Here is a 14,925-nt window from a genome sequence, read left to right on the forward strand (position 1 = left end):
GCCCTTCAGCCCTCAATGTTGCGCCAACCTGTGAACTATTCTCGGCTTGTCCCCCTACACTATCCCATCATCATCCATGTGCTTATCCAAGGATTGTTAAAATCTCCCTCATGTGGCTGAGTTAACTACATTGGCAGGTTAGGGCATTGCATGCCCTTACCACTCTGCGTAAAGAACTTGCCTCTGACATCTGTTTTAAATCTATCGCCCCTTAATTTGTAGTTATGCCCCCTCGTACAAGCTATCGTTATCATCCGAGGAAAAAGACTTTCACAGTCTATCCTATCTAATCCTCTGATCATCTTGTATGTCTCTGTCAAATCCCCTCTTAGCTGCTGCCTTTCCAATGAGAACAGACCCAAATCTCTCAGCCTTTCCTCATAAGACCTTCCCTCCAGACCAGGCAACATCCTGGTAAATCTCCTCTGCACCTTTTTTCAATGCTTCCACCTCCTTCCTGAAATATGGTGACCAGAACGCTTCACAATATTCCAAGTGTGGCCGCACTAGTGTTTTGTATAATTGCAGCATGATATTGCAGCTCTGGAACTCAATCCCTCTACCAATGAAACATAACACACCGTATGCCTGATTAACAGCATTGTCAACCTGTGCGGCAACTTTCAGGGGTCTATGTACATGGACTCCAAGATCTCTCTGCACATCCACACTACCACACTACCATGAATCTTTCCATTGACCCAGTACTGTGCCTTCTTATTCTTACCAAAGTGCATCACCTCACACTTAGCTGCATTGAACTCCATTTGCCATGTCTCAGCCCAATTCTGCAGTTTTTCCAAGTTCCCCTGCAACATTCTTCCACACTGTCCACTACTCCACCGACTTTAGTGTCATCTGCAAATTTACTAATCCGTCCACCTATGTCTGTGTCTAAGTCATTTATAAAAATGACAAATGGCAGTGGTCCCAAAACAGATCCTTGTGGCACAGCACTAGGAACCAGACTCCAGGCTGAATACTTTCCACAATAGGGTGTAGGTTTGCTCGCTGAGCTGTGGGTTTGATATCCAGATGTTTCATTACCTGGCTAGGTAACATCATCAGTGGCGATCTCCAAGTGAAGCGAAGCTGTTGTCTCCTGCTTTCTATTTATATCTTTCTCCTGGATGGGGTTCCTGGGGTTTGTGGTGATGTCATTTCCTGTTCATTTTCTGAGGGGTTGATAGATGATATCTAGATCTATGTATTTGTTTATGGTGTTGTGGTTGGAGTGCCAGGCCTCTGGGAATTCTCTGGCATGTCTTTGCTTAGCCTGTCCCAGGATAGATGTGTTGTCCCAGTCGAAATGGTGGGATTTTTTTATCTGTGTGTAGGGCTACGAAGGAGAGAGGGTCATGTCTTTTTTGTGGCTAGCTGGTGTTCATGTATCCTGGTGGCTAACTTTCTTCCTGTTTGACCTACGTAGTGTTTATAGCACTCCTTGCATGGAAATTTGTAGATGACGTTGGTTTTGTCCATGGGTTGTACTGGGTCTTTTAAGTTTGTTAGTTTTTGTTTGAGAGTGTTGGTGGGTTTGTGTGCTACTAGGATTCCGCGGGGTCTTAGTAGTCTGGTTGTTATTTGAGACTTCTTTGATGTATGGTAAGGTGGTTAGGGTTTCTGGCTGTGTTTGGTCTGCTTGTCGTGGTTTGTTCTTGAGGAATCTGCGCACTTTTTTTTTGAGTATCAGTTCTTCTCAAATATGTTGTATAGGTGCCTCTCTGTTTTCCGAAGTTTGTCTGTGCTGTAGTGTTTGGTGGCTCGTTGGAATAATGTTCTGATACAGCTTTGTTTGTGTGTATTGGGATGGTTGCTGATGTAGTTAAGTATTTTGTCAGTGTTTATCGGTTTTCTGTATACGCAGGTTTGTAGTTCTCTGTTGTCCTTTCTTTCGACTGTGACATCCAGGAATGTGAGTTTGTTGTCTGTCTCTTCCTCCTTGGTGAACTTCATGTCTGTGAGGGTATTGTTGATGATGTTAAACATCTCTTCTATCTTGTTTCGTTTTGTGATGACAAAGGTGCCATCTATGTAGCGGACCCAGATTTTTGGTTTGGTTGGTAGGGCTGTTTGTTCTAGTCTTTGCATTACTGCTTCCGCTATGAATCCTGATAGCGGAGATCCCATGGGTGTGCCGTTGGTTTGTTTGTAGACTACGTTGTTGTAGCCCTTGTAGCCCTTCACACGGATGAAAAAAGCCACTATTTTGACTGGGACAACACATCTATTCCAGGACAGGCTAAGCAAATACATGCCAGAGAATTCCTTGGGGCCTGGCACCCCAACCACAACGCCATAAACAAACACATAGATTTAGATGCCATCTATCAACCTCTCAGAAAACGAACAGGAAATGACATCACCACAAACCCCAGGAACCTCATCCAGGAGAAAGATATAAATAGAAAGCAGGAGACAACAGCTTCACTTCACTTGGAGGTCGCCATTGATGATGTTACCTAGCCAGGTAATGAAACGTTTGGATATCAAACCTACAGCTCAGCGAGCAAACCTACACCCTAAACCTCAACCTGAGCTACAAACCTTCACAGACCTTGCAAACATTTTCCATAATATTCAGAACATCCTTCCAGCTGGATGTTTGTTTGTGTGTTTGTCTGCCTGCCTTGGACCAGTGTATGAATTTAAGGGCAAAGTCCAATTCGACATAATGGATTTTTCTTTTGTTTTATTCAGGTAGAGGCACAAAGCTGGGAGAAATTGAGAGGATACAGTATTTCATGGGCAAAACTAAGGCCGAAGATCTCAAATCACTTCACAAAATCTTATATAACAGGCCAGGTTCGGTAAGATCAAAATATTTAGTATTTGGGGTTCATCAATTTAAATACCTGCTGTTGGGCAAAAGCAAAATTTGCATTGCTTTTCAGAGGATCACATTTTTTTCGAACATGGGAGTAAAGTTAATTAGTGATTGATGATACTAAGCAAAAATATGCTATTTTTGTAAGAGGAATTTTGCTTTTCCTGAAGAGGCAAGCTGTTTTACAGAGATGCAAGTCATTGGACATAATTGTGCACATGTAGTAACAGTTAGACATTTGCAAAATTTGTTGTAATTCCTTATTGCTGTAAACCTTCTAAAAACAACATTTCCAGTCTTCCAACAACGACTTGAAGCAGAATTAAAATGTTTCATTCTGGAAAGCTACATAACTTTAGCCATGACTAAAGTGTGTGGAAATGAAAATAAATGGTGTCAAGAGTCTAGCCTTGTTTCAAATTTATGCTCCTAAAATATGAAAGTTTAATTGGATATTAGGTGGAAATTGCACGTTTACAGCTGATGGGGTGCATATTATTTGAGGAATATTCTTAACTGCTATAACTTCAACACCTGTCATTGATAAAAATGGCTTCCGAACTATTAATCGTATTCTGTGACATTGTTTATTTATAATTTTTTTTATAATCCAATCAGTTCACACCACAAATTTGGTTTGTTATAAATGTATTCAAAAAGTGGAATGGTACCAGAGACAATCTGGATCTCTTAGCTAAGAGTTGACTAACTTGCCTGAAATTCACATGCTGTTTCAGGAGGGATTATGAATCAAATATGCTGTTCTTCCCTCACAAACTCAAAGGAGCTGAGGCCCATGATTAACTCATCATAAACTGAGGACCAAGCCAGACATTGCTAGTCTGTCTCAGCAACTCATCAGTTGACTGGTTATCTTTTGTTTGATGTACTTAATTTATGGTTAGTATTTCCTGTAAGTGACTTTTAAGTCTTATTAGTTTGCTGCAATCTGTTTTGTTTATATTGAATTCTTTCAGCTTGCCACGTTGAAAAGAAACATTCGGCTGTTTGCTGGGTTCTCCTTTGAAACTGGCAGTGAGCAGCACAAGAAAAAAGAAGAGGTATTGAAAAAGTGAGTGACTGACTAAACATTTTACTCACCTCTTACACTCTCTACCAAGAGCTTAACTTTTTTGTGTGTTGCTTGTTAACTAAATTACTTTTCAAATAGTTTTCAACTAGCTGCCTATTTCGTAGTCTTTTATAATCAAGGTGTATGTAGGAAAATAATAGAGGAGACAAAATAATATTTACATCTTCAGAGATGAGAAGGGTTCTTAAATGGTCAGTAAAAGAATGATTAATGTTTGCTTACTATGTAACAAGATCACCTGGAGAACAAATTGGTCATGTGAAACCCTGGATGACCAAGAAATCTAAGAAATTACCAATTTTCTTCTCCCTATTTGACCAGAATTTGAGTCTTTTGATATTCTGCTGGGTTAAAAGGTGGATCCTGTTTGGAGTGAAATAGGCTTGAAGCATCAACTTAGCCATTGTCAAAAGAGATGAAGCAAAGTACAGCATCATGACATTATTGTGAAGACTGAGGAAAATCTTGTTTAATGGGGACTACATTCCATTGTCACTTTTATTTTGTGAATCTAGGGAAGTTTTTGTTTTAAGTAGCTAGTTGTCCCTTTCTTGAAATAGAGATTATCAAGTCTGATATTAAGTCATTCACTACCGATCGTCAATGGGTGTTTGTGTATACTTAATAAATTGGTAAAGTGCAGTGATCCTGGTAGTAGAGAGATGTTGCTGATTGACAGGAGTAGGTCTGGTCGGGATAGTCTTTGGTTCTCAGCTACTTAAGATCATAATAATAGATTTGATCCTAAACCTATCCAATTGCTAAAATAGTGACTGACAAAGGAAGCCATGTTACCTATATATCCAAAACCATGAGTCAGTACTTTTAAGTCCTGCTCAAACTATCGTACTCCAATCTGATCAGATTTTGTACCAAATGTCCAGTTTGGTCTCAGCAAGGGAGTGTTCAAGCTCAAGAGCACTGTTTAGAGGAGAACCACACATCTGATTGATTTTTTTTTTTTCTTACCTTGAAAGGAAGTGCCTGATTACTGACTACTTAAGATTTCAAAAAGTTGGGGAGTGGAGATAAAAACAGAAGTTTGGAAGACTTCAACCAGAGAATAAGAAAGGTGAGGGTGGGGGATTATTGCTATTAATAGGACTGATAATCTGGCACTCCTTCTAAAATAATGATGAAAAAGTGGGGTAGTGAAAGTCAAGCCCTAGTATCAATTACGAAGAAATTGAATGAGGTGAAAGTGAAATTTTAGTGTTCTGTTGTGGAATGATGAGCTCAATGACCAACTTCATCCATATTTGTCTTGTGAACTAGCACTGCACTTTAATGTCTTATGAAAAGTAGGGAGTGGAAAAGATTGTCTGCCTGCAATACCAGTTGAATGTTCATTCTAGAACAATGGCAAAACGCCTTTTCTATTTACAGGCCAAAAGCTAATGCACTAAACTGTACTGTTCAAATTTTTAAAATTCAATCTGGTATGGGTGTTGCTGGCTGGCCAGTATTTAATGTCTATCCCTAGTTGCTCTTGAGAAGGTGGTGATGAGCTGCCTACTTCAACCACTGCAGTCCATGTGCTGTATGTAGATGCACAATGCCCTGAGGGAAGTATTCCAGAATCTTAGCCCAGCGACTGTAAAGGAGCAGTAATATTTTCAGGTAGGTGAATGCCAGGGAGGGGAATTTACAGTGGTGATGTTCCCATGTATTTGCACGTGCCCTTCTAGATGGAAGTGGTTGTGGGTTTGGAAGGTGCTAACTAATGACTTTTTTTACTGTAATGCAGCTTGTAGTTAGTGTTCCATGCTGGTACTGAGTATCAGTGTCGGAGGGAGTGGATCAACTAGGTTGTTTTACCTTGATGGTGTCAAGCTGCTTGTGTTTTTGGAGCTGCAACCACCCAGGCAAGTGGGGCATTTTTCATTACACACCTAACTTGTGTCTTGTAGATGTTAAACAGGCTTCAGGGAGTCAGGAGGTGAGTTACTCCAGTATTCCTTGCCTCTGATCTGCTTATGTAGCTACAATATTTGTATGGTGAGTCTAGTTGAGTTTCTGGTCAATGGTTAGCCCCAGCATGATGTTAGTAGGGGATTCCATGGTCTTCACACCGTTGAATGTGAAAGGTGGTGATTTAAATGATCTCTTACTGGAGATGGTCACTGTCTGGCATTTGTGTGGCGCAAATGTCACTTACAACTTGTCAGGACGAGCCTGGACATTGTCCAGATCTTGTTCCATTTGAACGTGGACTGTCTCCGTCTCTGAGGAGTTGTGAATGTTGCTGAAAATTGTATAATTATTGGCAAACATCCCCACTTCTGACATTGATGGTTGGAATGTCATTAGTGAGGCAGCTGAAGATGGTTGGACCTCAGATGGTACCCTGAGGAACTCCAGAGTTGTCCTGGAACTGAGGTGAAAATGTGTTGCTGGAAAAGCGCAGCAGGTCAGGCAGCATCCAGGGAACAGGAGAATCGACGTTTCGGGCGTAAGCCCTTCAGGCTTATGCCCGAAACGTCGATTCTCCTGTTCCCTGGATGCTGCCTGACCTGCTGCGCTTTTCCAGCAACACATTTTCAGCTCTTGATCTCCAGCATCTGCAGACCTCACTTTCTCCTGGAACTGAGGTGACTGACCTCCAGCTACCACAACCATTTTCTTAGAGTCATGCCTGACTTATATCAACAGAAGAGTTTACGTGCTGATACCCATGATTCAAGTATGCCATGGTTCCTTTGCCAAATTTGATGAAATGCAGACTTGATGTGATTGGCTGTCACTCATCTCTGGAATTCAGCTCTTTTGATCAAACATGGACAAATGCTGAATTTATGTCAAGAGCAGTGATTTTGATGGAACCCAAACTGGATGTCATTGAGTGGTGTATTGCTGAGCAGTTGCTACTTGATAGCGTTGTTGAAAACACCTGCCATCACTTTTACTGATGATCAGGCAGTAATTAGCCATTTTGGATTTGTCCTGCTCTTTGTGCCCATGTAAGTCCTTTGGCATCTACCTGACAATGTGGAAAATTGCAGTGTTGTGACTGTATTTGCCTTAGCCAAACTGTTCCAGTACAATGTTCTGGAGCACAATTTTTCTGTACTGTTGCTGGAATATGGTGAAGGCACATAGTCTTTGCAATATCCAACCATTTCAGTACACAAACCAACAGCCACACTCAGACGACAACTCACCAGAACGAAGGACCCGATACCCAGCATGAGCAAAACTAATGTAGTGTACAAAATCCCAAGCAAGGACTGCACAAAACACTATATAGGACAAACAGGAAGACCGCTAACGATCCGAATCCACGAACATCAACTAGCCACGAAACGACATGACCAGCTATCCCTGGTAGCCACAAACGTAGACGACAAGCAACATGAATTTGACTGGTACAACACTACCATTATAGGGCAAGCGAAACAAAGAACAGCCAGGGAATTCCTAGAAGCATGGCACTCATCCACAAACTCCATCAACAAACACATCGACCTGGACCCAATATACCGGCCACTACAGCGGACAGCTGAAACTGACAACCGGAAGCGACAGGGACAGGCCACTATAAATGCCGGAGGAAACACCACAGAAGTGCTTCACAGGAGGCTCCCAAGCACTGAGGATGTCACCTAGACAGGGGACGAAACGTTTGCAACAAAAATTTCCAGCTCGGCGAACAGAACCACAGCAACGAGCACCCGAGCTACAAATCTTCTCACAAACTTTGATTTCCTTATGTCACTTGGGAGTGAATTGAATTGGTTGAAGATGTAATGCTGCGGACCACTGAGATGGATCATCCACTGGCACTTTTGCTGAAGATTGTTGTGAATGCTTCGGCCTTGTCTTTTGCATTGATTGTTGGGCTTTTCCGTCATTGAGAATGGTGGTATTTGTGGAGCCGCCTCCAGTGAGTTGTTGAACTGTCTACCACTGGATGTGGCAGGACTGCAGACTTTAAATCTGGCCTGTTGGTTTGGAATCACTTAGCTCTGTCTATTACTTGCTTATGTTTGTTGCTAAATCTTTATTCTAAAAAATGTTTATTTGTTTTCTTTTTGTCCCCCATGATTTTAGGAATCCAATTTCGGTGCTAAAGGTCATTTGTACTGTCCTGGATCTGGAGAGAAAAGGCACTAAAGATGAAATTGTGTCAAAAATTCTGAATTTCCTCATGAAACCCAAAGCATCTGGCAAGGTTGAGATTTTGAAATCGAATTCTATTTATGTATGCTTGTGTAAAAGTCAGCCTGAGACTTTTGGTCATAAGTTTTCATTTACCTCGTGTAAACGTTTACCCTAATTTTTCAGAGATCAAACTGCATTTATAAACAATCAGATTGTCAGTACAGAAAAAAGATCTTCAGCCTATTGCTTCAACACCAGTCAAAAGCAAACACCTAACTATTCCAATCTGATTTCCCAGTACTTGCCTCACTGCCTTGTTTGCCTTGGCATTGCTGGTACACATCTAAATAGTATTTGTGTATGAGGGTTTCTGTCTTTGCCACTTTCTTTTTTTGACAGAGAGTTCCAAAGTCTGACTACCCTCTGGGTGAAACATCTTTTCCACACATCTCCAAATCTTCTGTCCCTTGAATCAACGCTCCCGGTCATTGATCCCTTTATCAAGGGGAAATTTTTGTTTCCTATAAACCCTGTGTATATTTCTCAATTTTATACATCTTGACCACATCATCTTTTCAATCTCATCTGCTCTGAGAAAAAACTACTCCAGTCTATCAAATCTCTTATCATAATTGAAATATTGCCCATGTGCATCCTAGTGGATCTTCTCCAGTGCTCTAACTTGCTTCCTAATAAGTGGATTCTACGCTTAATACTTTTTTAGCTGTGGCCTAACCAATATTTTATATAGTTCCCTGTTCTTAAACATCTGTGCATAAACTAATAAAGGTAAGTATCCCATATGCTGCCTTAACCATTTTCTCTACCTGCTGTCATACCTTAAGGGACTGGTGTACATGCACACCAAGGTCCATTTAATCCTTGATACTTCCCAGGACCCACTTATTCATCATGTAATCCCTTGCCTTATTTTCCTGCCCAAGACTATCACCTTTCATTTATCCAGATTGAATCTCATTTGCCTGTCTATATCCTCATGTAGTGTAAGGCTAACTCCATTATTTACTATGCTGTTTACCACACCACCACTTCTTGTATTGCCTGCGAACTTGCTGATCACCTCTCTTACATTTGAACATTTAATAAAGATTATATAAACCACGAAGAGAAAGGGCTTCCTGTAGGACCCTAATGGAAACTGACCATGTCACAAAAAGGTCCCTCAACCATCCTGTTGCACTGGATCCCATGGGCTATTAATTTTACTATCAGTCTCCCATGTGGGATTTATCAAAAGCCTTGCTGAAGTCCAAATAAATTACAGCAAAAACATTGTCTTCATCTACACATTGGATACCTCTTTGGAAAATAAAATCAGTTTGGTCAGACATGACCTCCCCTTAGCGAAACGATGCTGACTGTTCTTGATTCATCCCTGCCTCTCCAAATGCAGAAAAAGTTTATCCCACAAAACTGTTTCCAATAGTTTTTCCATCACCAAGGTTAGCCTGACTAACAAATAATAACAGGTCAAGTTACAGATGCAACCAGGAAGCTTTAATTTTTACACCAATTCTAGCCAGTTGACAAACCTAACTGGTGCCAAATGATAAATCAAATATAACAGCTCAATTTAAAACTGAAGTTATAGCAGTCACTGGGAAAACTTATTATTGTATAGTGACCCGTGAGCTTGTTTTCACGAGAATGGTGAAATATATCCAATAAGTAGAAAAGCTTTGGAATAAATTCACCAGCATAACAAAAGTGAGCAAGTGGCCTTAGCTGGAGAAAAAATCAGCAGAACAATTTAATAAGCATTGGCAATATTATCACCAGTGGGACCATCTGACTTGATGTCCCCCAAGAAGCAAAGAAAGATGAATTCAGAATTTAATGCAGATGGTGCACAGGATTCACGAACAGGCATGATTTAAAATAGACAGTGAAATCTTTGATTCCTGACTATCACTTGATAAAGTCAAGTTCCACTGTTTCTTCATCAAACATCAAGTGAAGAATACATATGGTTGAAATACTAATCAAGTTCCACATGCTAGCAAAATAGTCTGCTGAGATTGGTGGAACAAACCATCCTTTTTAAAAAAAAAATACAAGAGTGTGTTCAGTGATTCCATCTTATGGAAGGTGGCACAAATTACAACCAACTGATATTGAAGAGTAAAACTCTCCCAACAAAAATTTCAGAAAGATGTTGTCATCAACCTTTTTATAAGAAGCTGGACAGATGAATGCAGTTTCAAGAAATGAATCAAAGTGGTCTGGAATTATAAATTTTTATTAAATTTATTTTCAGATTCTGTTTTGCTGATAGCTTTAACCCATTTTCCTGATTCCTAGGAGAATCATAGACTGCAGCATCTATGTCCCTCCATTGCAGCTTCAGATGTCTTGGAGGCTATTATCTGAGCACACCAAACGTTTTTTCAGTCGCAAGTACCATTTTTAAATAGTTGTTGATCGTAGCTCTTCAGAGGAGATGTTAATCAAGGTTCTGTCTGCTTGTTCAGTTTGTTGGGAGTGGATGGCACTTTCAGAGAGCAGGTAGTTTTTTTTTTGATATCCTATTCAACATTCCTTTTCTAAATTTCAATTTCTTCCTCCATGTGAACCACTAAAAACTGTTCAGATTAACTGATGGTGAATCTCATTTTGCAGAATCGCTTGGACTAGGCTTCCTGCTTTGGCGCATTTGGAAAATTGTGCCAGAACATACTTGAAATGAAGCCATTTTAAATTAGTGTCAAATTTCTGCTCAAAACATTTGCATAACTAAATGAAAACTCCTCTGTGAGCTGGTTCATTTAGGCAGTCTTCCAGAACTACACTATTTTACTCTTCAATACAAATGAATGTATTTTTAAAAGATCCCCCTGGCTCACTTCAATTTTTCATAGTTACATAGTCTTTAAAAATGAAAACACCAGCTCCTAAACTGGGTTTTATAATCTTGTATGCAGCATGGTTCTGTGTCCTGAGAAGTTTATAATGTTCATAACGTGCCATTTATTGTAGCTAATTCAGATAATAAAATTGCTCACACTGTGCGTGTGAGCAAACTATTGAAGCACCTGCACCTTTCGAGGTATGATTTTGATAAATCTCTTCATAAATTAATCCTTCATAAATTAATATTTATTCATGTATATATTTTTCAGTCATTACCAAAGCCTAAAAAAAAACGTCAAAAGGGTGGAAAGAAAGACCATAGCAGCTCTGGGTCCAAGAAAAAATCCAAGGCTGCAACCTCAGAAGAAATTCTCACAGATGAGTCCAGCAGTGAAGAGGAAAAGAAAAAGGAAAAATATTCTGATGAAAGTGATGCAGAGGAAGAAGTGGAGGTTTGTGTTTGTCTTCGACACAGTGGGTACTAATTGCTTATAGACGAGTCAACTATCTGCAGAGCAGATAGATTCTACAATAAAAAGCTAAACTGATCTTTTAAGCTAGATGCTACTTAGTTTAAAAGTGATTAAATTGCTTTCTCTCTCTAACTTAGAGCGCATGTTTGTAACAATCATTTGTAATTCTTTCTAGCTTTCGATGGTTAATACAATTTAGCTTTCTTTTCACCATACCATCAATCCTTTCTCTCATTACATTATTTTAATTGTCTTGAACTGATTCATGCTTTCTCTGACTAGGCTATTCCAATCTCCTAATTCTGTTACTCTTTTTGATTCTTATCACCTGTCTCATATGAGCTGCTCACTATTTGCTGATGAAAATTGTCAACTTTGTGTAAATTTGAGAACTTTAGTAGAATTTCTATCTTTTTTTAAAGAAAGTGGAACCAACGCAACATGTTCAAATTTTCCTCAAGATTCCTTGGTCTTTTACACTATTACAGTGGCTATGCTGAAAGCTGTGTCTTTTTGCTCACCGCTCTGATGAAGAGTCATATCAGACTCGAAATGTTAACTCTGTTTCCCACTCCACTGATGCTGCCAGACCTGCTGGGTTTCCCTATTTCATTTTTATCCCTGGCCAGTCTTCATCATAACATTGTTGCAACCAGTCACTTTGGTACCAAATATTTTCACTTGAAATGATTGTTTGTTTTCGTTAGCACTCAGTCTAACCAGAAGGCTGTGATTTGATATTAGGGTGCCTAAGGCATATCAGATATTTTTTCTGACAGAATGAGAAGTCCTCATGCTGTTTCAGTGACTTGAAGTTGTTGATTAGAGGATGAAGATTTATTTGGTAACATTATCTATTTGAATATGCAAGTTTATTTAGTTTCCACTGTTTAAATCTTGGATCATAATGCACTATTCCATTTAATATGTCAGTTAGTTCTTCCTTTTGCTACTTAACCAAATTATTTTCCACTCATCTCATACTGAATTCTGGCTGCAACTTGTGTTTAGGTTCTTCTGAATCCTGTTACATTTCCTTTCATTTTACCTATCTTTTTTTCCTTTTCAAAAAAAAAAATCACCTGAGGAGTTAAAGGTGCTGCTGGCAGGCCAGCAACTATTTCCCATCCCAAGTTGCCTTTGAGAAAGTGGTGGTGAGCTGCCCCCATGAACTGCTGCAATGCATGCTCTGTAGATTGATCCACGATGCCTTTTGGCAGGGAATTCCAGAATTTTGACCCAGCAACAGTGGAGGAACAGTGATATTTTTCCAAGTTCAGGTGGTGAGTAGATTGGAGGGAACCTTTGCTGGTGGCGGTGTTCCCATTATTATCTTGACCTTCTGGATGGAAATGGTTGAGAGTTTGTAAGGATATTTTGATTTTCTGCAGTGTATCTTGTACATAATACACACTGCTACTACTGAACGTTGATGGTGGAAGGAGTGGCTGCATATGGATTTGGTGCCACATTGGATAGATGCCAGCATTACAACTGTACTTCTCTCAGAGAGGCAAGTTCTGGAGCATAAGTCTTCAGTACAGAGTTATGATGATGTTATCAGGGCTCATAACCTTTGTAGTATCCAGTGCCGCCTCCTGTTTCTCTATCATATGGAGTGAATTGAAGTGGTTGAAGACTGGTATCTGTGGTGTTTGGGACCACTGGAGGAGGTCGTGGTGGATTGTCACCTGCACTACTGGCTGAAGATTGTGTGAATGTTTCAAACTTACCTTTTGCACTAATGTGACTCTTTCATTTGAGGATGGAGATATTTGAGGAGCTTCCTCCCCCAGTGATTTATTTTAATTGTTCATGATTAGTTGTGGCAGGACAGGAGAGCTTAGATCCGATCCATTGTTTATGGGATTGCTTTGCTCCTTCTGCACTTAATCTCACCAGGTTGACACTTCATTATTACGTATGCCTTGAAGTGTAGTGCTGGAAAAGCACAGTAGGTCAGGCAGCATCCTAGGAGCAGGAAAATCGACGTTTCAGCCAAAAGCTCTTCATCAGGAATTAGATATGTCTGGTGCAGCTACTGGCAGGCTGTCCTACATTCTCCATTGAACCATTGATTGTAGTGATTAAGTGGGGGATATGCCAGGCGATGAGGTTGCAAATAGTGCTGGAGTATTATTTTACTGCTATGGATGGCCCACAGCGTCTCGTTGATTTCTTGTCTTTGTTTGCTAGATCTGTTTTGAAGTTTGTCTCATTTAGCACCGTGATGGTGCCACACAACACTGAGGTTATTCTCAACGTAAAGGTGGAACTTTGTCTCCACAAGGACTGTGTGGTGATCACTTTCAGCAATAGTGTCATGGACAGATGTATCTGCAGTCACAGATTGAAAAGGATGAGGTTGTGTTTTTCCCTCAATTGGTTTCTACACCACCAGCCGGATACTCTGTCTAGCATCTGTGTTTTAGGACCTGGCCAGCTGAGTCAGTAGTGCTGCTGCTGAGCCACTCTTGGTGCTGGACATTGAAATAAGTATGCTTTGCCCGCTTGCCACCTCCAAATGTTGCTCAACATGGAGGCATGGTGGTACACAGTAATTAGCAGGTTTTTTCTGCCCATGCTTAACCTTAAGCTACGAGGACTCCCAGGGCAGCTCCTTTCCACGATAATGCAATCTCCTGGATGTAGTCTACCTCGTTTGGATGCTAGTCATGTCAGGATAATGTTCTGACTACTTTTATGTTTCTGACTGGTGCAGTTAATAATTTTCGGGTAAGTGCCAGTTAAAGATCTGTTTCATTTTCAAGTTGCTCAAAGCTCTTGATAATTGAATCAAAACACAATTAAAAATAATTAAGTTAAAATCTTCTTAGCTCAATGTAGTATTGTTAGAAAACATTGTAAAGCTCTAGAATACAAACACAACAGAGTGAACCACGACTAGCACTGAGAAATAAAGAAAAAATAGAAAATCTGTTTTCTTTTCTCTTCCAGCCACCTAAGAAAGCATCTAAAAAAGAGAAATCAACATCAAAAGCTGTTCCTAAAGGCAAGAAAGGACAAAATACTAAAGCAACAAATGTGAAAAAAGCTGACAGCAGCACTGCAAAGAAAACTCCAGCTCCTGCCAAGAAGGGTAGGTACATAATTATCCAATGCTGTGACTGTAGCAAACAATACATTAATGACCAGAGGGTACTGTAATTCTGGGATGTTGGTTGAGGGGAAAAAAACTGTTTCCTGGAAAAAAGGTCTTTATTGTTTAAGATATGTTCTTTTAAATCACTCCAGGGTTACTGAGGCATAGCTTGCAGCTTCTAAAACCAAAGCAACAATCTCCATTTTCCTAATGTCAACTCTTGTCTTTCTTGCTTCCCTCTTCATCTTTCCCACCACCTTTTCTCTTCCACCCGCTGCCTGTCTCACCTCTCCTGACCCAAATACGAGAGAGGAAGGCAACCGTCTTGTGGTTTCTTTTAAAACTGAAAATCTGAATGCATACAAATAGCTTACTGTACCAGAATGTTTTAGCAAATATTTTTATTGACCGTGGTGTTCTCATTAAAGTGAAAAGGGATTTATTTTGTAAACAATGG

The 14,925-nt window shown here is 40.1% G+C and overlaps 1 protein-coding gene across 6 annotated transcripts in view; it reads left to right on the forward strand.

Annotated features, from left to right (window-relative positions):
- LOC122564371 (protein DEK) overlaps positions 1-14,925 on the forward strand; it is a 104,703-nt gene that overhangs the window by 79,117 nt on the left and 10,661 nt on the right. For all 6 annotated transcript variants that reach the window (XM_087978613.1, XM_043719149.2, XM_043719151.2 and 3 more), the window contains exons 4-8: positions 2,701-2,810; positions 3,805-3,899; positions 7,971-8,091; positions 11,162-11,344; positions 14,324-14,465. In XM_087978613.1, the coding sequence (XP_087834739.1) occupies positions 2,701-2,810; positions 3,805-3,899; positions 7,971-8,091; positions 11,162-11,344; positions 14,324-14,465 (651 nt within the window). The remainder of the gene's footprint in view (positions 1-2,700; positions 2,811-3,804; positions 3,900-7,970; positions 8,092-11,161; positions 11,345-14,323; positions 14,466-14,925) is intronic.

Source organism: Chiloscyllium plagiosum, unplaced genomic scaffold (assembly GCF_037043375.1).
Source record: "Chiloscyllium plagiosum isolate Xiang-an unplaced genomic scaffold, Cpla_swu_hap1 HiC_scaffold_34, whole genome shotgun sequence".
Taxonomy (NCBI): Eukaryota; Metazoa; Chordata; class Chondrichthyes; order Orectolobiformes; family Hemiscylliidae; genus Chiloscyllium; species Chiloscyllium plagiosum.